At 42.3% G+C, this 26,772-nt stretch overlaps 1 protein-coding gene across 4 annotated transcripts in view; it reads right to left on the bottom strand.

Annotated features, from left to right (window-relative positions):
- ARMC9 (armadillo repeat containing 9) overlaps positions 1-26,772 on the bottom strand; it is a 190,278-nt gene that overhangs the window by 154,918 nt on the left and 8,588 nt on the right. For all 4 annotated transcript variants that reach the window (XM_049888433.1, XM_049888435.1, XM_049888434.1 and 1 more), the window contains exons 2-6: positions 20,453-20,540; positions 17,878-18,003; positions 10,656-10,826; positions 9,964-10,119; positions 8,316-8,408 (exon numbers count right to left, since the gene is read on the bottom strand). In XM_049888433.1, coding sequence (XP_049744390.1) covers positions 8,316-8,408; positions 9,964-10,119; positions 10,656-10,826; positions 17,878-18,003; positions 20,453-20,503 — 597 coding nt within the window. In that variant the 5' untranslated portion in view covers positions 20,504-20,540. The remainder of the gene's footprint in view (positions 1-8,315; positions 8,409-9,963; positions 10,120-10,655; positions 10,827-17,877; positions 18,004-20,452; positions 20,541-26,772) is intronic.

Here is a 26,772-nt window from a genome sequence, read left to right as displayed (position 1 = left end):
ACATTGTGTGCCCAACCTGAGAAAGAACTTCAGTGTAAAAAAGGAGAAAAAAATAATTCTTAAGACAGTGGAGGCCAGCTTCCAGATATGGCTATCGATAGCTGAGACAGTTTACTGAATTCTGAACACTTGGAAGACTCATTCCCAAATAAATCCTCTTCTCTCTACCTCAGTTGTCACTGTGAGTGCAAATCTTGCCTTATTTCAATGACCTAACTGGCCTTGTGGTTGTTTGCTGCCGCTGAGTCAGCCCCCGACCCACGGTGACCCCATGCACAACGGAATAAATGCTGCCTGGTCCTGTGCCATCGCTACCATCCGTTGGGCATCAGACCATTGTGATCCATAGGGTTTTCACTGACTGATTTTTGGAAGGAGATCGCCAGACCCTTCTGCCTAGTCTTAGTCTGGAAGCTCCACTGAAACCTATACAGAGTCACAGCGACACACGGCCTTCACTGACAGACGGGTGATGGCTGTGCAGGAGGCATACTGGCCAGGACTCAAACCTGGGTCTCCCCCGTATGCCAGTAACAGCTGCCATGGAGTCCCACTCACGGCGACCACACGCGTGTCAGAGCGCTCCGTAAGATTTTCGGTGGCTGTAAGTCATCAGGCCTTTCTTCTGAGGTGCCTCTGGATAAACTGGAACTTCCCAACTCTCAGTTAAAAGCCTAACAGTTAACAGACAGGCCGTGTCACTCAGGGATTCCAGGTTTTCCCCAGGGAAGGTGAGAATTCTACCACTGAACCAGCACCGCCCCCAAGTGGCCTTCTGATCCCCTGCAAAAGACCTTCCCAGGGCTACCAAAGCACTCCACTGAGACTGCAGATCTGAAGTCACACCCTTTAATTCTGTAACTTCATTTCCACACTTCATGGTAAGCAAATTGAGATGGGGATGAAAACAGCATGGTACGTGGCTATGATCACAGAGTCTGGAGCCAGGCTGCCTGAGTGGAAATCTCAACTCAAGGCAAGTTACTTCTTTTGTTTTATTTTTAATTTTTTTGGTAATAGTTTTATTGAAATATAATTCGCATACTACATGATTCACCCATTCCAAGTGTCCATTTCAATAGTTTTTGGTATATTCACAGACCTGTGCCACCATCACCACTAATTAATTTTAAAGCATTTTCATTACCCCCCAAAAGAAACCCTGTACCCATTAGTGAGGAACACTGGTGGCACAGTCGTTAAGTGTTGAGCTGCTAATCTAAAGGTCATCGGTTCAAACCCAGCAACCGCTCCTTGGGAGAAAGATGTGGTGGTCTGCATCTGTAGAGATGACAGCCTTGGAAACCCTATGGGGCAGTTCTACTCTGTCCTACAGGGTCTCTATGAGTCAGAACTGACTCGACGGCAACAGGTTTGGTTTTGGATTTCCCCATTAGCAGTCACTCCCTATTTTCTATAAGAAACATGTATCACTTTTATAATCAGGGGAAAAAATGATTTTTACAAATGTGGACATGTCATTGTCCTGCTCAGAAGGCTTCAAAGGCTCTTTACACTCACAGGACCTACACAACCTTGGGACCTGGCCGCTGCCCATTCTCTGACTGTGTCTAGCTCAGTCCTTCTGCTCCAGCAACACTGAAGTCTCTGCAATTTCCCAAACACACTGCCTCAGTGCCTTTGCACAGGCTGTCCCCTCTACCTGGAATTCCTCCTTCTTTCTGCCTGCTCACAAATTCCCATTTTCTTGTTCAAAGCCCTAACTCAGCTAAGAGAACTACATCTTGGCCTTTTCTTCATATCCCTAATTCCTAGCACAATATTTTAACTTTTAGCAGAAATTTTTAAAATGTGCCGTGCAGAAGTGCCAATATTTCCATGTTACGAGGAAAAGAATGGAATAATATTTATAGTTACCTGCTGTGTTTCAGTGTATTTGCTTCAAGGCATGTTGAATAGAATGAGAGGTGACAAGTCCGTGCAAATTATAATACTAACAGCTAACATTTATTAAGCACTTACTACATGCTATGCTGTTTGTTTGTTTTTTTAAATAATATTTTAATGTATTGCAGGTTAAAGTTTACACAACAAATTAGGTTCCCATTTAACAGTTTTTAATTCAAATTGTTTGGTGACATTGGTAACAATTTTCACAGTGTGTCAGCATTGTTATTGTTTCTGCTCTGTTCTGTTTCCATTGATATAGCTTTCCTTTCCCTCTTTGCCTTCTCATCTTTAATTCGTGTAAATGTTGACTGTTTGGTCTCAAATAGTTGATTGTTTAAGGGAACACATTACTCATGGGTGGTCTTGTTTATTTTATAAGCCAATGTATTATTTGTTTGAAAGACGACCTCCAGAAATAGCTTCAGTTCCAAGTTCAAAGAGTATCTTAGGGCAATAGTCTCAGGGATTCCTCTAGTCTCTACCAGTCCAGTGGGCCTGGCCTCTTTTAGGAATTTGAGTTTTCTTCTACATTTTCCTCCCATTTTATATAGGACCTTCTATTGTGTCCCTGGTCAGAACAGTCAGTAGTCATATCCAGGCACCATCTAGTTCTTCTGGTCTCAGGTTAGACAAGGCCGTGGTTCGTGTAAGCTATTAGTCCTGTGGACTAGTTTCTTCTTTGAGCCTTTGGTTTCCTTCATTCTCTTTTGTTCCATACAAGTAGAGACCAACAGTTGTATCTTAGATGGCTGCTTGTAAGCTTTTAAGACCCCAGATGCTACTCACCAAAATAGGACATTATGTTTGTAGGACATTATCTTTGAGAACTACGTTATGCCAACTGACTAAGTTGTCCCCCAAGACTATGGTCCTGCAAGTTGCTTGAAGTACCACACTGTTTTAAGCAAGTTACATGTATTAACTCAATGCTCATAATATTCCTATGAAGTAAGTACTACTATTAATATAAAACCAGTTGTCATCCAGTCAATTCTAACTCATGGCAACCCCAGGTGTGTCAGAGTACAACTGTGGAGGTAACAGTTGATTTTTTGGAAGGAGAACGCCAGGCCTTTCTTCTAAGGTGCTTCTGGGTGGACTTGAACCTTCAACCTTTCAGTTAGCAGTTGAGCACATTAACTGTTTGCAGCAACCAGAGACTCATTATTAATATACTAATATATTATTAATATAATGAATATAATTTACTATCTAAAAAAATTTCCTTCATATTCTTAACATTAAAAGTTTCAAGAAATGCTTTTACAAAAAATATTAAAATAATCATATGCTAGATTGGAAATCTCTCCCCATTTCACTGAAAACTGTTATTTGTATACAGAGCTCTAAGAGAAAAAACGATTGGACATGCAAACACTGTGATACTATAGGCTGAGGAAAGTATCTGAGCAAAAGCCGTAAGCATATAAAAGCCCTGGGAAGACATGAGTTCAGTTTGACTGGGGACAGCCGTGAGACCAGGCTAGAGAATTTGAATACAGGCAACAAGGAGATACCAACAGCTTAAGAATCTGAAGTGCCCCTGAGACTATCGCTCTGAGAAACCCTTTAAACTCTGTACTGAAACCACACCTGGAGCTCACCTTTCAGTTAAATAACAGATTCGTTACCCGTGAGTACTGTGCCCCATTAAAAAAAAATCATCTATATGAGACCAAACAGTCAACATCTACCCTAAAGCAAAAATGAGAAGTAAACGGGTGAGGGCCTCGGAAAGCTAGATAAATGGAAACGGAACAAGAAAGTAAATAATGAGAATGCTGACTCACTGTGCAAAATGTAACTAATGTAACTGAACAACATGTATTAAAAAAAAAAACAAAACCCATTGCCGTCAAGTCGTCTCTGACTCATAGCGACCCTACAGGACAGACTAGAACTGCCCCATAGGGTTTCCAAGGAGTGCCTGGTGGGTTTGAACTGCCGACCTTTTGGTTAGCAGCCACAGCACTTACCCACTATGCCACCAGGGTTTCCAAACAATATGTATTGTTGTTGTTGTTGTTAGGTGCCGTCACGTCGGTTCCAACTCATAGCCACCCAATGGACAATGGAACGAAACACTGCCCAGTCCTGAGTCATCCTTACAATCGTTGTCATGCTTGGGCTCACTGTTGCAGTCACTGTGTCAATCCACCTCGCTGAGGGTCTTCCTCTTCTCCGCTGACCCTGTACTCTGCCAAGCATGACGCCCTTCTCCAGGGACTGATCCCTCCTGACAACATGTCCAAAGTACGTAAGACGCAGTCTCGCCATCCTTGCTTCTAAAGAGCATTCTGGTTGTACTTCTCCCAAGACAGATCTGTTTGTTCTTTTGGCAGTCTATGGTATACTCAACATTCTTCGCCAACACCACAATTGCGTCAATTCTTCTTCGGTCTTCCTTATTCATTGTCCAGCTTTCACATGCATATGATGCGATTGAAAATACCATGGCTTGGGTCAGGCGCACCTTAGTCTTCAAGGTGACATCTCTGCTCTTCAACACTTTAAAGAGGTCCTTTGCAGCAGATTTGCCCAGTGCAACGCGTCTTTTGATTTCTTGACTGCTGCTTCCATGGCTGTTGATTGTGGATCCAAGTAAAATGAAATCCTTGACAACTTCAATCTTTTCTCCATTTATCATGATGTTGCTCATTGGTCCAGTCGTGAGGATTTCTGTTTTCTTTATGCTGAGGTGCAATCCATACTGAAGGCTGTGGTCTCTGATCCTCATTAGTAGGTGCTTCAAGTCCTCTTCACTTTCAGCAAGCAAGGTTTTGTCATCTGCATAACGCAGGTTGTTAATGAGTCTTCGTCCAATCCTGATGCCCCGTTCTTCTTCGTATAGTCCAGCTTCTCGGATTATTTGCTCAGCATACAGATTCAATAGGTATGGTGAAAGACTACAATCCTGACACACACCTTTCCTGACTTTAAACCAACCAGTATCCCCTTGTTCTGTCGGAACAACTGCTTCTTGATCTATGTAAAGGTTCCTCATGAGCACAATTAAGTGTTCTGGAATTCCCATTCTTCATCACGTTATCCTAATGTGTTATGATCCACACAGTCGAATGCCTTTGCACAGTCAATAAAAAACAGGTAAATATCCTTCTGGTACTCTCTGCTTTCAGCCAGGATCCATTTGACGTCAGCAATGATATCCCTGGTTCCACGTTCTCTTCTGAAACCGGCCTGAATTTCTGGCAGTTCCCTGTCGATATACTGTTACAGCCGTTTTTGAATGATCTTCAGCAAAATTTTGCTTGTGTGTGATATTAATGATATTGTTCTATAATTTCCACATTCGGTTGGATCACCTTTCTCAGGAATAGGCATATATATGGCTCTCTTCCAGTCAGTTGGCCGGGAAGCTGTCTTTCATATTTCTTGGCATAGACAAGTGAGCACCTCCAGTGCTGCATCTGTTTGTTGAAACATCTCAGTTGATATTCTATCAATTCCTGAAGCCTTGTTTTTCGCCAATGCCTTCAGAGCAGCTTGGACTTCTTCCTTCAGTGCCATCGGTTCCTGATCATATGCCACCTCTTGAAATGGCTGAACATCAACTAATTCTTTTTGGTACAATGACTCTCTGTATTCCTTCCATCTTCTTTTGATGCTTCCTGCGTCACTGAATATTTTCTCCATAGAATCCTTCACTATTGCAACTCGAGGCTTGAATTTTTTCTTCTGTTCTTTCAGCTTGAGAAACGCCGCGTGTGTTCTTCCCTTTTGGTTTTCCATCTCCAGCTCTTTGCACATGTCATTATAATACTTTACTTTGTCTTCTCAAGCCACCCTTTGAATTCTTCTGTTCAGTTCTTTTACTTCCTGAATTCTTTCTTTTGCTTTAGCTGCTCAATGCTCAAGAGCAAGTTTCAGAGTCTCCTCTGACATTCATCTTGGTCTTTTCTTTCTTTCCTGTCTTTTCAGTGACCTCTTGCTTTCTTCATGGATGATGTCCTTGATGTCATTCCACAACTCGTCTGGTCTTTGGTCACTAGTGTTCAATGCGTCAAATCTATTCTTCAGATGGTCTCTAAATTCAGGTGGGATATACTCAAGGTCATATTTTGGCTCTCGTGGACTTGCTCTGATTTTCTTCAGTTTCAACTTGAACTTGCATATGAGCAATTGATGGTCTGTTCCATAGTTAGCCCCTGACCTTGTTCTGACCGATGATATTGAGCTTTTCCATCGTCTCTTTCCACAGATGTAGTCCATTTGATTTCTGTGTGTTCCATCTGGCAAGGTCCATGTGTATAGTCGCCGTTTATGTTGGTGAAAGAAGGTATTTGCAATGAAGAAGTCGTTGGTCTTGCAAAATTCTAGCATTCAATCTCCGGCATTGTTTCTATCACCAAGGCCATATTTTCCAACTGCTGATCCTTCTTCTTTGTTTCCAACTTTCGCATTCCAATCGCCAGTAATTATCAATGCATCTTGACTGCATGTTCGATCAATTTCAGACTGCAGCAGCTGATAAAAATCTTCTATTTCTTCATCTTTGGCCCTAGTGGTTGGTGCATAAATTTGAATAATAGTCATATTAACTGGTCTTCCTTGTAGGTGTATGGATATTATCCTATCACTGACAGCGTTGTACTTCAGGATAGATCTTGAAACGTTCCTTCTGACGATGAATGCAACACCATTCCTCTTCGAGTTGTCATTCCCAACATAGTAGACTATATGATTGTCTGATTCAAAATGGCCAACACCAGTCCATTTCAGCTCACTAATGCCTAGGATATCGATGTTTATGTGTTCCATTTCATTTTTGACGATTTCCAATTTTCCTAGATTCATACTTTGTACATTCCAGGTTCCAATTATTAATGGATGTTTGCAGCTGTTTCTTCTCATTTTAAGTCGTGCCACATCAGCAAATGAAGGTCCCGAAAGCTTTACTCCATTCACATCATTAAGGTCGACTCAACTTTGAGGAGGCAGCTCTTCCCCAGTCATCTTTTGAGTGCCTTCCAACCTCGGGGGGCTCATCTTCCAGCACTAAATCAGACAATGTTCCACTGCTATTCATAAGGTTTTCACTGGCTAATGCTTTTCAGAAGTAGACTGTGGGGTCCTTCTTCCTAGTCTGTCTTAGTCTAGAAGCTCAGCTGAAATCTGTCCTCCATGGATGACCCTGCTGGTATCTGAATACCGGTGGCATAGCTTCCAGCATCACAGCAACACGCAAGCCCTTACAGTACAACAAACTGACAGACACGTCGGGGAAACAATATGTATAGAATTTGTTAAATGGGAAGCTAATTTACTGTGTAAACTTTCACCAAAAACACAGTAAAATATTGTACTAAAAAAAAAAAAGAAAAGCTGAAGTAGAATAAATGTATCATGAAATTCCAGAGACAAAAGAGATTCAATTAGGAAAAGGGGGTCAAATGTTCCGGTGTTTGAAAGTAAGCAGACACACAATGCAGGGTTGCAACCAATATCACAAAAGAACTTGTATATACATTTTTGAATGAGAAGCTAATTTGCACTGTAAACTCTCACCTAAAGCAGAATAAAATTTTTTTAAAAAGGAAGCAGACAACATTTTGCAGCAAAGTAGCATAAACATTTCATTAAATTCAGTAAAACAAATGTGAACTTTACAATTCAAAATGCCATATCTTGTTAAAAAATGAGTTAACTTTTGAAACATTCTTATTCAGAATAAATGGAGAGAAGCATCCTCAAAGGCTGACAAGCTTTGGGAAACTCAGTCTGCCACGGGTGGGACGACCCACCTTCCACTCTGGCCGGGAGAGTCGTGTTCACAGCTGTTGCCCTGGGATCATGCCCAGCAAGTGCCTGCCTCACTCTCGAAAGTGTCCTGGTTTGAACTGGACTGTGATGATGGCTGCACAACTCTACATATTCACTCCAAATCAATGAAGGGTATACTGACAGTGGGTAAATTTTCTGCTGTGTAACCATTCCTCAACAAAATTGTTTTTTTTTAAATGTCTTAATTTGAATGATAAGTTACACAGTCACTGATCCATATTACATGGCCTCGAGCTTAAAAGCTATTGGCTCATCTCCTTCTTCTGCCAAAGGACAATTATTCCAAGGGGTTCTATTCCACAAAACAGAACAAAACCCGTTGCCAACAACTCCAACTCACAGACAGACTTTTTTCCCCTACTAAGACAGCTTCTAGGCACATGGTGTAAATAAGCCTCTCGCCGAGTCTCAGAGACCCTGAGCACAGAGCTGACCCTCTACAGGCCTTGGCCCACTCTCCCAGGAGTGTTTCATTCATCCTGTATGTATCACAGCAACACTGTCAATCACTGTGGTTTAGGGCGCAGCCTGAGCCAGTGTGCTACTCCAAATAAAATCTGCCCTAACACAGTAGGTGGTCTCCATTTGCTTCAAAAGGATACACAGAGTGTTAAAAGCCTTGGCATGTGACTAGCTTTAAAAATTAAAGCCAGAAACTTTTCCAACTTCAACTTTAACTCTGGAGTCCAGGAATCCTGAAGGAAAAAACAAAGAGACAAAAATCAAAGCACTGGATCACTAAATGCAGATGGTGTCACCCGGTAGATGTGGCCCTTAGATCAAAGAGCCCTGTCAGAGTCATTGTAACCAGAAGCGAGGTGTCTTGCCAGTGAGGTGACACTGAAAAACAGCTTTTAGGACATCTGACCAATTCATTTATACAAGATTCAAATCGCTCTGTCCATAATTGGAATAGTTCACATATTTTAACACAAGCATGGTAAGTAACCTCATTAGGTTGAATACTAAAAATAATTCAGTCCAGTTTAGGCACACACAGTGCAGGTAAGCATAACAGTTTTCACTAAGTTACCACATGTTTTCCAACGAAACAGACTCATTTCCTTACTCCTATCTGAATACGAAAAAAAGGACAAAAGCTATTATCTGCTCCAAATACTCCATCATGTGAAAAATTATGATATACTTTTGGTTTGATTTATCCCTGAAAAATAAATGATTTATCTCAACTTGCTCATTAAGAAAGAAAAAACGACTTAATAAAAGAAAATGTGACAGCAGTGACCTTTCTCAGAGCAATTTTCCTCAAAGCCCTCACACAAAGACATCTTTCATCCAAACCAAGAAATTCAGAACCGTAAGGTATGGCACCAGGAACTCCTATCCCTCCTCCTCTTAGATCCTGCCCCGGCTCAGAGACCTTCCCACCCTCCCCACTTTCTCCTCTTCTCCAGCCCCATCTCCTCCTCCACACCTCCTACCACCTACCCAATCAAAATATCCAGTAAGTCATCCAACTTTTGGAAGAAACACTGCCAAATGAGCAGAAAGTTCTTCTTTTTCAAAGATTTTTTAACTTCCTGGCACTGTATGATAACTTAGTTTATAACGTGTGCCACAGCTCAAGGCTCTCTGTGCTCAATCATGTAAAAAGAATCTCAGGAGAGGACTGCCATGTTGGCCTTCATAAATCCAGACATCTTAAAAAACAAAGGCGACACAAAAAAAACAATGACCTTACTTGGGGCATGCTGACTGCCAGTTAGACTGCTGTTATATAATTCTGTATAACCAAAAAGTTTTTGTTTTCAATTGAATTACTTATGATATAAATAATTAAACTGAAAACATAACGATAGGGATAAGACTGGGATAAAACTTCTCTAAGCAATGAATCCCCTATCTTTCCCTTCGCTGTGCAGATTTTTTTCTGTGATTTTGGCATTGCGAGTAAGAACATTTCCTCGGCCTGACGGGCGCTTGACTATCAAGATTCCAAATGAAGTTTAACGAGATGAAGCCTGAGCTTAGTGGGCTGGTTCTGCTGCGTTGTCTGAGAAAAATCACTCCCCCTCTTTATATCATAGTTTCTCCATTTGCTGAATGTAGACTTGCAACTATATTAGTGATTGACTTTTTTTTCCAAACAACAGAACCCCTTGTATCTTTTTAAATATAACATAAGCAGATTGTGGATTTTCAAAGCATCATTCAGGAACCACCAGTGTGTACAAAGGCAACCACAATGTTGCCCAGGATCCGACACAACAGACAAAAGCAACCGCTCACCTGGAAGAGTTCTTTAAAGGACGGGTGTACCATAGGGTTGGGAACAAAAGGAAGGGCATAGTAAGGAAGAAACTCTGTTGTCTGGCTCAGTGCTGCCCCTTTGGTCTCCAGGTAGGTTTTGAAATAAGAAATTCTTTCATCCAGCTCCTCTTTGTCCTAGGAGGAAGGGAGAAGCCTGTTTTAGGTCTCCAGTTCACCCAGCCTGAGTAGTTTAATAATGTGCTGAGAAGCCAATGCTTCTTTAGTTCCTACCATATGGCTCATATCCTCACCATCTGGGAAGGAGCCTGGTGGCATCGTGGTTAAGCACTCTGCTGTTAACCAGAAGGAAGGTCAGCAATCCAAACCCCCCAGTCGCTCTTCAGGAGGAAGATGTAGCAGTCTGTTTCTGTAAAGATTATAGCCTTGGAAACCCTATGAGGCAGTTCTACTCTGCCCTGTAGGATTGGTATGAGTAGGAATCAACTTGACGCAATGTGTTTGGTTTGGGTTGGGTTTCCCCATCTGGCCTAGCAAGTGAGCTGTCTCCACTCATTCTAACATTACTTCAAAGTTCAACCGTTAATGAAACTTTCTCAGGAATATCCAAGAACTACCACAAAACTAAATTAATGCTCATCTGAAGACACAACAAACTAATGTTTTCCTCTCACACAGCATTTAGACCAACTCAAAACCCAAGATGAACTTACAGGTTTTCCTACAGAGTGTTTCAGAAGATAGATGGCAAAATGGATGTGAAGATAGAATTCCAACTTCTGGGCAAGGGCGTCCCCATCTCGGATTGAACCAGGAATGTGCTCCTTCCACAGATCGAAGAATGCCTTCTGGTGTCCACTGTCAAATGCAGCAATGAGATCCTTCTGTGGAGAAGACAGCAGACTGAACCTGTCCTAAGGGATGCCTGTTGCCCTAACTCTCCAAGTCCTCACAACCCCCCAAACCTTAGATGCTCCTGTGCCCCGTGGTCTCAGTGTGAGGAAATTAAGTTTCCTTCTCAGAGACGAAGGACAGAAAAGTAGAAATCCCGGAGGGCGCTGGGCTCCTGAGGCTGAGGTTCCTCAGACCAGCCCTGATTTCCTGCCCCTCTGGTTTATTTATTTATTTATTTATGAGTTGGAATCGACTTGATGGCACTGGGTTTTTTGGTTTTTTCTGGTTTATTGAGTCTGAACATTATAGAGAACAAATGAAACATTTAAGGTCTCTGAGCTGGAAGGAGTCAGGCACAGGTTGAATTTGAGGCCAGAGAACTCACATACACAGAACTACACTCAAGTCACCCTTGGGACTTGCTGACCCGCAGCATGCAGCTGATAAAACACAGGTGGGACCAAAAGCCCAGCTCTCCTCACACAGAAGCGCATGCTCAGAGGCGGGCTGACGGCACACTCACAGTCCCTGACTGGTGGGAACTCACAGTGACTGACGCGGTCCATCTGGGCCTGGGAGGTGGGCGCTGCCCCTTGCCCCTCGGTGCCTGAAGCATTTTCAATGCATTTGAGATGGCCCTTTGGGAAGCTACCACAGACCCCGAGACACCCATACGGGGACAGTGACCGTCAGTTGCCCCAGGGAAGCATCAGCTGGAGACGGAGGAGGAAGCACAGGCTGGGGACCACGCTAACCGTGGGTACAAGGCTGACCAGGCGGGGCGGGGGTCTTTTCAGGCATTGCTGTAACTAGATGAAATAGAGAGTTTTGGAGAAAGGAGGTAGCAACCAGCATGCTTCCTGCCTCACAAGGAGAATAACTGGCCTGTCACAAAGTACCTAAATTTTGAGGATTTAGGTAAAAGGCAGAATAAAAAACTTCCTAATAGTCTAAAACAACAAGACTCACAGTGTTATCCTTTTTGTTTCAAATCCCCAAGATAACCATATCTCCTTTTTGTGCTTTTCTCGGAGGGGAAGTTCTATAGAATCACCAATTCCTCCACTCAGTTCCCACCATCACTCATTACCATTATCTGCTCATTGTTCTCCTACGCTTGTTTTTTAATGGTTTTAAGGTTTTCCTGCATAATTGTCTTTTTTTTAAATTTATATTTGACTTTTTTTTTTTTACAACCAAGCTTATTAACACTATGAAATGAAAACGTACAGGCAGCAAGCATTGTTGCGGTGCTTCACTAGACTGAAGTCAAAGACATTCGTTAATTCACATGTGAATATTACAAAAATGTTCCCTCTGCCCTCTTGATCATGAACAATTGCCTCTGACTATTAAAAAAAAAAAAAAAATTTTTTTTTTTTTATCCCCTTACTATGGAAGGGGCTGGCATTCATTTGAACTAAACCTAGAATTTTTCAAAATAAGCCCTCATTTTAAAAATTACCCTAAATTCAAATGAAAACAATTTAAATAGTACTTTCTTTTCCAGAAACAGTAATAAAGAAGGTATTTTGAAACACGTGGCCCCAAAGAAGTCATAGTAAAAAATAAATGTACGATGAACTTCTGCCTCCTCAAAACCAGCCTTTCTTTTCCTTAGCCTTGGAAACATGTTGGTAACTTCACAAGGGGTTGTCAAAACAAAGCACAAGCAGCCGAGCACTGCTCAAAAGAATTTGGGGGAACCTGGCCAAAGGGTCCACATGTTCTTGTTCATAACTGACACAAATGTGCAGAGGAGCCTCCAGGGGGCAATGTTGCTGGGGCTGGCCCAGCTCTGGGGGGCGTTCTCTTCCTTGAGCGGCCCAGTGACCAGTAGCCCTTTGGTGGTGTGAATGAGGTGGGTGCAGATTCCACGTGAGTATTTTAAGGCTTGGAGTCAAGGTACTTCCCTAACATGGGTTGGCAGAGTCAATGGCCCGTCTCCAATTTGTTCTAAATTCTACATTTGTAGACCTGGGCCTGCAACCCTTTGCAATGTCATTACAATCACACTTGTCATCTATCCTGATTTAGGATTTATATTCTGTGCCTGGAAATGGGAAACCCTGGTGGTGTAATGGTTAAGTGCTATGCCTGCTAACCAAAAGGGTGGCAGTTCAAATCCACCAGGCGCTCCTTGGAAACTCTATGGGGCAGTTTTACTCTGTCCTATAGTGTCGCTATGAGTCGGAATTGACTCGACGGCTGTGGGTTTTTTTGGTGGGTTTAAAATACCATAACACCTACACATAAAACAATTCCCTGGTACAACTTATCTGATCATAAAATACTAACGATCTTTTGTAAACCATGACTGCAGCCAGAATCACCAAATCAGAAAATGTGCCCAACACAAATACCACCACTGCGTGCACACACACATTACAGAACTGTGCTTGGGGAAACTGCATTTGGTGGGTGCTCCCGACAGCATATGTTGCCATGGATTGAATTATGTTCCCCAGAAAATATGTGTCAACTTGGTTACACCATTCCCAGTATTGTGTGGGTGTCCTCCATTTTATGATTGTAATTTTATGTTGAGAGGATTAGGGTGGGATTGTAACACCACTCTTACTCAGGTCACCTCCGTGATCCAAGGTAAAGGGAGTTTCCCTGGGGCATGGCCTGCACTGCGTTTTATCTCACAAGATAAAAGGAAACGGAAGAAAGCAGAGAGCTGGGGACCTCATGCCACCAAGAAAGCAGCACCTTTGGGCCTGGGATCCCTGCGTCTGAGAAGCTCCTTGACCATGGGAAGACTGAGGACAAGGACCTTCCTCCAGAGCCTACAGAGAGAGAAAGCCTTCCCCTGGATCTGATGCCCTGAATTTGGACTTGTAACCAAGTAGACTGTGAAAAAATAAATTTCTCTTTGTTAAAGCCATCCACTTGTGGTATTTCTGTTATGGCAGCACTAGATGACTAAGACAGTTGCTAAGCCACTGCTCAGGGTCTTTTTTTTTTTAATTAATTTTTTTTGTGCTTTAAGTGAAAGCTTACAAATCAGGTCAGTCTCTCATGCAAAAATTTACATACACCTTGCCATACACTCCTAATTGCTCTTCCTCCAATGAGACAGCATAATTCTTCCCTCCACTCTCTCTCCTCATGTACATTTGGGTAGCTTCTGGCCCCCTCTGCCCTCTCATCCCCCCTCCAGAAAAGAGATGCCAACATAGTCTCACATGTCCTCTTGATCCAAGAAGCTCATTCTTCACCATATCATTTTCCATCCCCTATTCCAGTCCAATCCCTGTCTGAAGAGTTGGCTTTGGTAATGGTTACTGTCCTGGGCTAACAGAAGGTCTGGGGACCATGGCCTCCAGGGTCCCTCCAGTCCCAGTCTGACATTAGGTCTGGTCTTCTTACGAGAATTTGGGGTCTGCATCCCACTCCTCTTCTGCTCCCTCAGGGTTTCTCTGTTGAGTTCCCTGTCAGGGCAGTCATCAGTTGTGGCCAGGTACCATCTAGTTCTCCTGGTCTCAGGCTGATGCAGTCTCTGGTTTATGTGGTCCTTTCTGTCTCTTGGGCTCATAATTACCTTGTATCTTTGGTGTTCTTCATTCTTCCTTGCTCCAGGTGGGCTGAGACCAATTGATGCATCTTAGATGGCCATTTGCCAGTGTTTAAGACCCCAGACGCCACCCTCCAAAGTGGGATGCAGAATGTTTTCTTAATACATTATGCCAATTGACTTAGACGTCCCCTGAATCCATGGTCCTCAAACCTCCGCCCCTGCTACGCTGGCCTTTGAAGCATTTAGTTTATTCACGAAGCTTCTTTGCTTTTGGTTTAGTCCAGTTGTGTTGACCTCTCCTGTATTGTGTGTTGTCTTTCCCTTCACCTAAAATAAAACTTATCTACTATCTAATTAGTGAATACCCCTCTCCCTCCTTCTGTCCCTCCCTCCCCCATCTTGAAACCATCAAAGAATATTTTCTTCTCTGTTTAAACTGTTTCTCCAGTTCTTATAATACTGGTCTTATACAATATTCGTCCTTTTGCAATTGACTAATTTCACTCAGCATAATGTCTTCCAGATTTCTCCACGTTACGAAATGTTTCATGGATTCACCGTTGTCCTTTACTGATGCGTAGTATTCCATTGTGTGAATATATCATAGTTTACTCATCCATTCATCCGTTGATGGGCACCTTGGTTGCTTCCAACTTTTTGCTATTGTAAACAGTGCTGTAATGAACTTGGGTGTACATATATCTGTTCGTGTGAAGGCTCTTATTTCTCTAGGATATATTCTGAGGAGTGGGATTGCTGGATCGTATGGTAATTCTATTTCTAGTTTTTTTAAGGAAGTGCCAAATCGATTTCCAAAGTGGTTGTACCATTTTACATTCCCACCAGCAGTGTATAAGTGTTCCAATCTCTCCACAACCTCTCCAACATTTATTATTATGTGTTTTTTGGATTAATGCCAGCCTTGTTATAGTGAGATGGAATCTCATTGTAGTTTTGATTTGCATTTCTCTAATGGCTCCTTGGAAACTCCATGGAGCAGTTCTACTCCATCCTATAGGGTCGCTATGAGTCGGAATCGACTCGAGGGCACTGGATTTACTGGGTAATGGCTAATGATCGTGAGCCTTCCCTCATGTATCTGTTAGCTACCTGAATGTCTTCTTTAGTGAAGTGCCTGTTCATATCCTTTGCCAATTTTTTAATTGGGTTATTTGTCTTTTTGTGGTTGAGTTTTAGCAGAATCATGTAGATTTTAGAGATCAGGTGCTGATCGGAAATGTCATAGCTAAAAACTTTTTCCCAGACTGTAGGTAGTCCTTTTACTCTTTTGGTGAAGTCTTTGGATGAGCATAGGTGTTTGATTTCTAGGAGCTCCCAGTTATCTGGTTTCTCTTCTACATTTTTAGTAATGTTTTGTATACAGTTTATGCCATGTATTAGGGCTCCTAACGTTGTCCCTATTTTTTCTTCCGTGATCTTTATCGTTTTAGACTTTAGGTTTAGGTCTTTGATCCATTTTGAGTTAGTTTTTGTGCATGGTGTGAGGTATGAGTCTTGTTTCATTTTTTTGCAGATGGATATCCAGTTATGCCAGCACCATTTGTTAAACAGACTGTCTTTTCCCCAATTAACTGACTTTGGGACTTTGTCAAATATCAACGGCTCATATGTGGATGGATTTATGTCTGTATTCTCAATTCTGTTCCATTGGTCTATACATCTGTTGTTGTACCAGTACCATGCTGTTTTGACTACTGTGGCCATTTAATAGGTTCTAAAATCAGGTAGAGTGAGGCCTCCCACTTTGTTCTTCTCTTTTGGTAATGCTTTACTTATCCAGGGCCTCTTTCGCTCAGGGTCTTTTTGTTTGGGAACTCTATCACAGTAAGGCACAGCTGTTTACGGGAGAAGTAGAAAAGATATGCTTATGGTGATCAGAAAGTTTCCAGGTCTTTCAAGTTACATAAAAACAGACCTGAAGACACATGTAAGTGCCCTCAGATGCAGCTGGAGCTCAACTCTGATGTCAAACCAGTTGTAAAAATTGTACAGCAGCCATCTATAGAGGTACCAGATATGCAAAGAAGCTTCAAGACATACAGTTTGTTGGCCTGGTCTTATATAGTCACATAATCTGGTCATGTGTGAACTTCACAGACTACTCTACTAGTCAGGTATGGAGTATTTGCTGTATTCCTCTCTAAGGTTAGCTTCATAGTTTACATAAGAGATGCTCACCCATGATTCCATCTTACAGGTATATTGGAGCCCTGGTGGTGTAGTGCTTAAGAGCTTGGCTATTAACTAAAAGGTTGGCAGTTTGAATCCACCAGCCACTCCTTGAAGGCCCTATGGGGCAGTTCTACTCTGTCCTATAGGGTTGCTATAAGTTGGAATCGACTCAATGGCAACGGGCTTATGGGTATATCAATCCATCTTACATTCCTTCCTCGTCCAGAGGGAACCGGCTAGGCTAGGTTCTGGGAGTGCTAGGGAGAAAGGCTGATTTTCCAAAGAACGAGCTTCACTCTGATGAAAAACAACCTTTGTTTCCACCTCTACTAATGACTCTACTCTTGTTTTATACTCTGAAAACTTTACTCTGGGGCTGGAAGGTACCAGTAAGGGTGGCTGCTGCAGCATTCACAGAGGAGCCTCTATCTGATGGCAGCCACTCAGCACTCAGGCGCCTCAGGCCCAGAGTGGCCCTGGGCAGAGGGCGCAGCCTGACCGTGAACTCCATAGGCCGCGTCAGCAGTGCCCAGCTCAACAGTGCCCCATCCCAGGCCACTGAGAAGTCAGGGGCCAGGTGCAGACAGGCAGTGGCTGTGGCATAACCTCCAGCGCCCGAGTAAGGCTCACAAACCAAACCTCAAATTCTCTTTAGAAAGAAGTACATAAAAATAAATAAATTTGCTAAATCAATAAAATCATCCGAAGATTATATACGCTGCCTCAGAAAATGGTACATTGCCACTGGAAATATTCAAGGTGACCCAATCACTTGCCTGGATTGTTATAAATGGCATTTAGGCATCAAATAGTGGTTGCAACAAGGTCTTCTAAGGCCCTTTCTGGCCCTGAGACTTGACCATCACAGAATCTCTGAACCCCCTGGGCCCACTCGTACCACACTGCTGTGCAGGCTCCCTTTGATAGGTGGCTGCCTTGTAAGTATGGTTCTTGCCAAACTGCAAGTGCTGCGGGGGCAGAGATTTTGCTTTGTTTTGTTCACCTCGAAATCCCTCATGCCTAGAATAGCCTAAAACTCTTCAGGGTGGGGATTACGTCTGTCACCGCTCCTAAGTATTGTGCAGCTTCCTTTTTCTTCTGCCCAATAAATGTATATGCGAGACCTATGTCACATCACATTTCCTAGGTAGGTGCAGAGATTTAAAGATGACACTACCGATTTGTCTGTAAACACCTGAATAGTCTAAAGGTAATTCTGAGCAGGTAGGTCCCCAGAAGGAATGCCAACACTCTCTAGTGGTAGCACTTTTTACAAGTTGGGAGTGTCTTGATCATCTCTAGATCAAACATAAGCAAAGTGTTACCTGGATCATCAACGATGTGGAGTCTCTTAAAGGTCCACCCACTGTTTTAGATAACGGTTTTCCTTTCATTTTGCACTCTTTGGAAAATATTTTCAAAGTGTCTTCAAATTCGGCAAAATTTAAATACTGTGAAAAGAATATAAGCAGCATTTTTTCCCTCTGTTTTAAGCATCAACAAGGTGACTGTCTTTAACACCACTGCACTAGCACAATCTTAGCATCCATTTATACCAGGGTTAGTGAACCGCCATCTTTGCGAGCAGCAGAGTGATCTGGGTTCAGCTCAGACTTTACTTACCCACGTCTACTCTGAAAGCCTAGAAAGACAGTACCATAGAAAATGAGTCTGTTTTCATGAGGAAAATGTGAGCTGCGTGATTCATTAGAATGACTGACAGAAATAAAATGGTGCGTGCAGCACTCTGAAAAAGGCAAAGTGACTCCCAGGGGCCTGACGGCTCTGCTCTAGTCTGTCTCCGGGAATGAGAAGTAACGCCGGTCCCTAAGAGCAGGAGGAGATAATTCATCACAGGGCGGGCCAAGTCACCAGTGACGTTCGAGCCCAGCACTAACGCTCCCAGCCCTCGCCCCTGTGTGCTGTAAAAGGAACTCTGACGTGGACTCTGATGCCTCTCTCCTCCGCCTTCTTGGGGTGCAGCAGTCACCTCTCATTTGCATCTCCTCTAACTGTGGCTATTTCCTCAGCCTGGTCCACAGCCCTCTGCTGGGACAGCTTTAAGGGTTTATTCACCAGGCTTTCTAGAGCCACTGAAGCTGGATGAACCCCTGAAACTGCTGCCCTGAAATAATCTTAAAATCTTAAACCAAAAGATCCCCTGAAGTCTTGTTGTTGTTAGGTGCCATCAAGTTGATTCTGACTCATGGCGACCCTATAGACAGAGTAGAACTGCCCCATAGGGTTTCCAAAGCTGTAATCTTTACGGAAGCAGACTGCCACATCTCTCTCCTGCCCAGCAGCTGGTGGGTTCAAACTGTCGACCTTTCAGTTAGCAGCTGAGCACTTAACCACTGTACCACCAGGGCTCCCTAAAACCAAATAATTGTTTAGCTTATTTAGTAAAGAAACGTCTGCCTTGAGCACTGTGCTCTTTCAAGAACTGTCTATACGGGATCAAATTGACAACAGCAACTCAAAAGGTCAGACAGGAACCTTAGAGGGCAGTGAGTTTATATTATCAGGGGAGGAACAACTTGGAAAAGGAGGGTGAGAATAGTTCTAGAACTTGAAGAATGTAATTAATGTCACTGAACTGTACATGTAGAAACTGCTGAATTGGTGTGTGTTTTGCTGTGTATACTCTCAACAACAATTAAAAAAAAAAAGTTTATTCACGATCACACCGGTGCATTCCAGAGCTGACTTTCCAGGGTGGATGCCTCAGTCTGGATGCAGTGTCTTGTCTCTTGATGTCTCATGCCCAGCTAATCCCACAGAAAAATGGCAGTAGCCATGTCTTCTGCACCAATCACCTGCCGGCTTCCTGCTAAAAGCAGTGGAGAATAGCGAAAAGCAGATGAGGTGGCTCCTGCCCTTCCAGAGCTTTCAGTGTAGAAAACCTAAATGTCCATTCTTAGTAGGCAACTAGTCAAGTCAGTTATGACACACCCATGCAGTGACGGACTCTGCAGCATCACCAAGGACGAGGCAGACCATGGGAGGCTGTCTGCGCTGTTACTGCTGACAGAGAAAGAGTAAGCCCCGGAGCAAGGGCAGGGCGCCATCCCATTTTGTAAAACAAACTACATACGTGTGACTATAGTTTCAATATTCACAGAAAAAAGTCTGGAAAGACAGTCACCAAATCATTAACAGTGTTCACTGTTGAGGGAGGCAGGGAAATTTTTTAGTACTTTTTTCACACTTCTGTATGGGTTAAATTTTTTACTATGAGCCTGTATTACTTTTCTAATGTTCTTTTTTGTTTTTAATAATTTGTTTGTTTTTATTGTTGTTGGGCATATATGCAACAGAACACACACCGATTCAACAGTTCCTACACGCGCAATTCAGTGACACTGATTACATTCTTCAAGTTGTGCCAACATTCTCACCCCCCTTTTCTGAGCTGTTCCTCTCCCATGAACATAAACTCACTGACCCCTAAGGTTCCCATCTAATGTTGCACGTTGCCATTGTCAATTTGATCTTATGTACATAGATCTCAAAAGAGCATAATGCTCAAGGCAGACATTCTTTAATAGTTAAGCTAAACTATTAAGATGTATTTGGATATATTTGGTTTAAGACTTAAATATAACCCTAGGGCAACAGTTTCAGGGATTCATCCAGCCACCAGGGCTCCAAAATCTGATTCCATGAGAATTTGATACAATTTTCTTAAAGCAATTTTAAAAAGTGGTTTTGAAAAATCAATTTATGAAAACAAAATATAAACACATGGAAAATTATATAATGGAAAACAGATAAATAACTCCAATGTAGTCACAGAAGAAGCATTACAGGGCACTATGGAATCCGTCATGTTTTAAAACACAAACCACAAGTTTTCACGATCTCTTTCCCTGGGACCCAAGTTTTGTGTAACATACCTACCTCTCTCACCAGTCCAAGTAATTCGGATTCATGAGCCAGAATGTCCCCCATTATGAAATGTTGCTGGTAATTCTCACAGGAAAAACCTCTAAAGGCAAGAATACAAAAGCTTTCATTTAACCACCTGTGAAATCACACAAGGGTGCTACGGTCAGCAGAATAATGGCCCCAAAGACGCCCATGTCCTAATCCCTAGAACCTGTGAACATGTTAGGTTACACAGCAGGGAGAATCAAGGCTGCAGATGGAATTAAGGCTGTTAATGAATCAATGGGCCAATAGATAAACAAGCTGTGCCACATGCCTGCAGTGGAATACTACGCAACAATAAAGAATGATGATGAGTCCAAAAATCATCTCATAACATGGACAAATCTGGAGGACATTACACTGAGTGAAATAAGTCAAACCAAAAGGACAAATATTGCATAATACCACTTTTATAATAAGTCAAGAATAGGTATATACACAGAAAGCAACATTCTTTGATGGGTACCAGGGATGGGAGTGGGAGTAAGGAGAAATCACTTACTAGATAGTAGTAGACACATTACGGTAAATGCTATAGTAGATACAACCTTGCAACAACAGGAATGACAAGCAAAAAATACAAGAGTGGTTACACAGGTAGATATGTATGCTGTATGGGTGTAGGAAGGCGTATGGGAGTACACACCTGTGCATATATAGGTATATTTGTGGGCATGTGCTAGTATATATATTCGTACACACAGTAAAGCACATTCAGGGCACAGTTAGGGAGCCCACCTAGAAACATCCTAAAACCTCATGGGACTTATTTACTGGGTTTGAAGACTCAGGATCATACTCTCATAGGAAAACTAGGTCAATTGGCGTAACTTAGTTCATAAAGATAATGTTCTACATTCTAATTTGATGAATAGAATCTGGGGTCTTCAAAGCTTGTGAGCAGCCATCTGTAGTTGCTATTAGGTGCTGCTGAGTCAGTTCTGACTCATAGCAACCCCATGTACAACAGAGGAAAACACAGCCCAGTCCTGTGCCACACTCAAAATTGTTGCTGTTTGAGCCCATCATTGAAGCCACTATGTCAATCCATCTCACTGAGGGTCTTCCTTTTTTTCACTGACCCTCTACCAAGCCTGATGTCCTTCTCCATGCACTAGTCCCTCCTAGTCTTGCCATCCTCACTTCTAAAGAGCATTCTGGCTATACTTCTTCCAGGACATATTTGGACCTGTCTCTCTGCTCGCTTCTCTCTTTTATATCCCCAAAGAAACTGGCTCAAGACACAATCCAATCCTGTAGATTGAGTCCTGCCTCATCAACACAACTGCTGCCCACCTCTCCTCATTAACGTCATGGAGGCAGGATTTACAATACACAGTAAAATCACATCAGATGACAAAATGGTGAACAATCACACAAAACCGGGAATCATGGCCCAACCAAAGTGATACACACATTTTTGGGAGGACTCACTTCAACCCATCAGATGGACCTTATAGAACAGAGTAGGACTTTTTAGACTATAATCTTTACAGGAGCAGACTGCCAGGTCTTTTCTCACTCAGAGCTGCTGGTGTATTCAAACCACTGACCTTTCAGTTAGTAGGTGAGGGCTTAACCACTGCGTCACCAGGGCTCCTCGATTTTACTCTAGTGAGGCCCATTTTGGACTTCTGACCTACAGAACCATAAGATAATAAAACTGTGTTTTTTAAACCACTAAAGTTGTGGTAATCTATTACAGCAGCACTAAGAATACAGTGACTAGTCTTGTCACTGCCTTCCCTAGCCCCCAACAGGTATACCGAAAGCAGATGTTCCCAGCCAGTGTGCCTGGCACACCGCTGTTGTTCTTATTGTTGTTGCTGTTAGAGGCCATCAAGTCGCTTCCGACTCATAGTAACCCTAAGTACTACAGAATGAAATACTGCCCAGTCCTGTGCCATGCTTACAATCGTTGTTATACTTGAGCTCATTATTGCAGCCACTGTGTCAATCTTGTTGAGGGTCTTCCTCTTTTCCACTCACCCTGTATTTTACCAAGCATGATGTCCTTTTCCAGGGACTCATCCCTCCTGACAACATGTACAAAGTATGTAAGACACAGTCGCACCATCCTTGCTTCTAAGGAGCATCCTAGTTGTACTTCTTCCAAGATCAATTTTGGCAGTCCATGGTATATTCAATGTTCTTCAACAACACAATTCAATGGCATAGGTGCTCAAAAATACTCACTGAATGTAAGGAAATACATCAGGTATAATGAAAATAAAGCAAGAGAAGAGACAGAGTGTGGAAGAGATAGGTATGGGGTTATTTTAGATAAGAGTGGTCTGGAGATGGTCTCACAAAGAACTTGACATTTGAGCAAGGATGCAAGGAAGTAGGATTTGCAAGTACAAAGGCCTCAGGCAAGAAGGAGCTTTGAAGGGTTGGGGTACAGCTAGTGCTGATGAGCAAGGCAGAGGGATGGCAGTGAGGTGCTGGGGCAAGATCAAATAATGCCTATGGAGCAGAGACAGAGGCCTGCATGTTATATGCAGTGTAAAGGGAGGCCTTGAGAGGGTATCGAGCGGGGGATAAACACAACCTTACATTTTTTAAAGAGCACCTTATAGACTGAATTATGTCCCCCCAAAACATATTTTGAAATCCTAACCCCTATACCTGTAAATACAACTGTTTGGAGTTAAGGGTTTTCTTCTGTTACGCCAATCACTTCTGAGTTATAAAAAGAGCACAAGAGATGCAAAGACACACACACAGGGGGAAGACACCAAATGAAGACAGACTACAGTGTGATTCATTACTTTTGCACCAAGCCTTTCTAACCATGGTCTTACAATGTCCAGCCAAGTGACTGAGTGGGCCTGTGTGATAAGGTAATTGTGGCCCATCAAGAAGATTCGTCAGTTTTGTCTTAAAAGAAAGCCAGTTCCAGGTGAAAACTACAACAAGATTTCATCTCACTCCAACGAGGCTGGCATTAATCCAAAAAACACAAAATAATAAATGTTGGAAGGGCTGTGGAGAAATTGGAACACTTACACACTGCTGGTGGGAATGTAAAAAAGTACAACCACTTTGGAAATCGATTTGGCGCTTCCTTAAAAAGCTAGAAATAGAACTACCATACGATCCAGCAATCCCACGCCTCAGAATATGTCCTAGAAAAATAAGAGCCTTTACACAAACAGATATATGCACACCCATGTTTATTGCAGCACTGTTTACAATAGCAAAAAGATGGAAGCAACCAAGGTGCCCATCAAAGGATGAACGGACAAATAAATTATGGTATATTCACACAATGGAATACTACGCATCGATAAAGAACAGTGAAGAATCTGTGAAACATTTCATAACATCGAGGAACCTGAAAGGCATTATGCTGAGTGAAATTAGTCAGTTGCAAAAGGACAAATATTGTATAAGACCACTATTATAAGAACTTGAGAAATGGTTTAAACTGAGAAGAAAACATTCTTTTGTGGTTATGAGACGGGGGAGGGAGGCAGAGTGGGAGAGGGGCATTCACTAATTAGATAGTAGATAAGAACTACTTTAGGTGAAGGGAAAGGCAACACACAATACAGGAGAGGTCAGCACAACTGGACTAAACCAAAAGCAAAGAAGTTTCCTGAATAAACTGAATGCTTCGAAGGCCAGCATAGCAGGGGCAGGGATCTGGGGACCATGGTTTCAGGGGACATCTAGATCAACTGGCATAATAAAATCCATTAAGAAAACATTCTGCATCCCACTTTGAAGAGTGGCGTCTGGGGTCTTAAACGCTAACAAGCAGCCATCTAAGATGCATCAATTGGTCTCAACCCACTTGGATCAAAGGAGAATAAAGAACACCAAGGACACAAGATAACTACACACCCAAGAGACAGAAAAGGCCACATGAACCAGAGACTACATCATCCTGAGACCAGAAGAACTAGACGGTGCCCGGCTACAACCGATGACTGCCCTGACAGGGAACACAACAGAGAACCCCTGAGGGGACAGGAGAGCAGTGGGATGCAGACCCCAAATTCTACAAGACCAGACTTAATGGTCTGACTGAGACTAGAAGGACCCCGGTGGTCATGGCCCCCAGACCTTCTGTTGGCCCAGGACAGGAACCATTCCCGAAGCCAACTCTTCAGACATGGATTAGACTGGACAATGGGTTGGAGAGGGATGGTGGTGAGGAGTGAGCTTCTTGGATCAGGTGGACACTTGAGACTATGTTGGCATCTCCTGCCTGGAGAGATGAGAGGGTGGAGGGGGTTAGAAGGTGGCGAAATGGACATGAAAAGAGAGAGTGCAGGGAGAGAGCGGGCTGTCTCATTAGGGGGCGAGTAATTGGGAGTGTGTGTGTAGCAAGGTGTATATGTGTTTTTGTGTGAGAGACTGACTTGATTTGTAAACTTTCACTTAGAGCACAATAAAAATTATTTTTAAAAAATTCTAGCCAATAAAATTCAACAATATATCAAAAAAATAATTTACCATGACCAAGTGGGATTCATACCAGGTATACAGGGATGGTTCAATATTAGAAAAACAATCAATGTAATCCATCTCATAAATAAAAGATATGAACCGCATAATCTTATCAATTGATGCAGAAAAGGCATTTGACAAAGTCCAGCACCATTCACAATAAAAACTCTCAGCAAAATAGGAATAAAGGGGAAATTCCTCAACATAATAAAGGGCATTTATACAAAGGCAACAGCCAATATCATCCTAAATGGCAGAGTCTGAAAGCATTTCCCCTTGAGAATGGGAACCAGGCAAGGATGCTTTTATTACCACTCTTATTCACCCTTGTGCTGGAGGTCCTAGCCAGAGCAATAAGGCAAGAAAAAGAAATAAAGGGCGTCCGAATTGGTACGGAAGTAGTAAAAAGTATCCTATTTGAAGATGATAAGATCATATACACAGAAGACCCCAAAGAAGCCACAAGAAAACTACTGCAACTAATAGAAGAGTTCAGCAGAGTATCAAGATACATGATAAACATAAAAAAATCAGTTGGATTCCTCTACACCAACAAAGAGGAAATCACCAAATCAATACCATTTACAGTAGCCCCCAAGAAGATAAAATACTTACGAATAAATCTAACCAGAGACTTAAAAAACCTATATAAAGAAAACTACAAGACACTACTGCAAGAAACCAAAAGAAACCTACGTAAGTGGAAAAACATACCTTGCTCATGGATAGGAAGACAACATCGTGAAAACATCAATTCTATCCAAAGCAATCTACACATAAAATGCAATCCTGATTCAAATTCCAACGACATTTTTAAGGAGATGGAGAAACAAATCACTAATTTTATACTTAAAGGAAAGAGGCCCTGGATAGATAAAGTATTAATAAAGAAGAACAAAGTGGGATGCCTCACGCTACCTGATTTTAGAACCTATTATTAAGCCACGGTAGTCAAAACAGCCTGGTACTGCTACAACAAGATACACAGACCAAAGGAACAGAATTGAGAACTGAGATGTAAATTTATCCACCTACAAGCAGCTGATATTTGACAAAGGCCCAAAGTCCGTTAAATGGGGAAAAGACAGTCTCTTTAACAAATGGTGCTGGCATAACTGGATATCCATCTGCAAAAAATGAAACAAGACCCATACCTGACATCATGTACAAAAACTAATTCAAAATGGATCAAAGACTAAAGTATAAAATCTAAAATAATGAAGATCATGGAAGAAAAAATAGGGACAACAGTAGGAGCCCTAATACATGGCACAAACAGAATACAAAACATAACTAACAATGCACAAACACCAGAAGAGAAACTAGATGACGGGGAGCCCCTGCAAATCAAACACTTATACTCATCAAAAGACTTCACCAAAAGAGTAAAAAGACAACCTACAGGCTGGGAAAAAATTTTCGGCTATAACATATCCAATCAGGGTCTAATCTCTAAAACCTACAAGATACTGCAAAACCTCAAAAACAAAAAGACAAATAACCCAATTAAAAAATGGGCAAAGGCGGAATGGACAGGAAAGGAGAATGGAGGGAAAGAGCGGGCTGTCTCATTGGGGGCGAGCAATTAGGAGTATATAGCAAGGTGTGTATAAATTTTCATATGAGAGACTGACTTGATTTGTAAATTTTCACTTAAAGCACAATAAAAATAATAATAAAAAAAAAGGGCAAAGGATATAAACATGCACTTCACCAAAGCAAACATTCAGGTGGCTAATAGATACAGGAGGAAATGTTCACGATCATTAGCCACTGTAGTTGTTGTTGTTGTTAGGTGCCATCGAGTTGGTTCTGGCTCATAGCAACCCTAT

Source organism: Elephas maximus, chromosome 6 (assembly GCF_024166365.1).
Source record: "Elephas maximus indicus isolate mEleMax1 chromosome 6, mEleMax1 primary haplotype, whole genome shotgun sequence".
Taxonomy (NCBI): Eukaryota; Metazoa; Chordata; class Mammalia; order Proboscidea; family Elephantidae; genus Elephas; species Elephas maximus.
The sequence above is the reverse complement of the archived record's forward strand: the minus strand, read 5'-3'. Positions and strand labels throughout refer to the sequence as shown.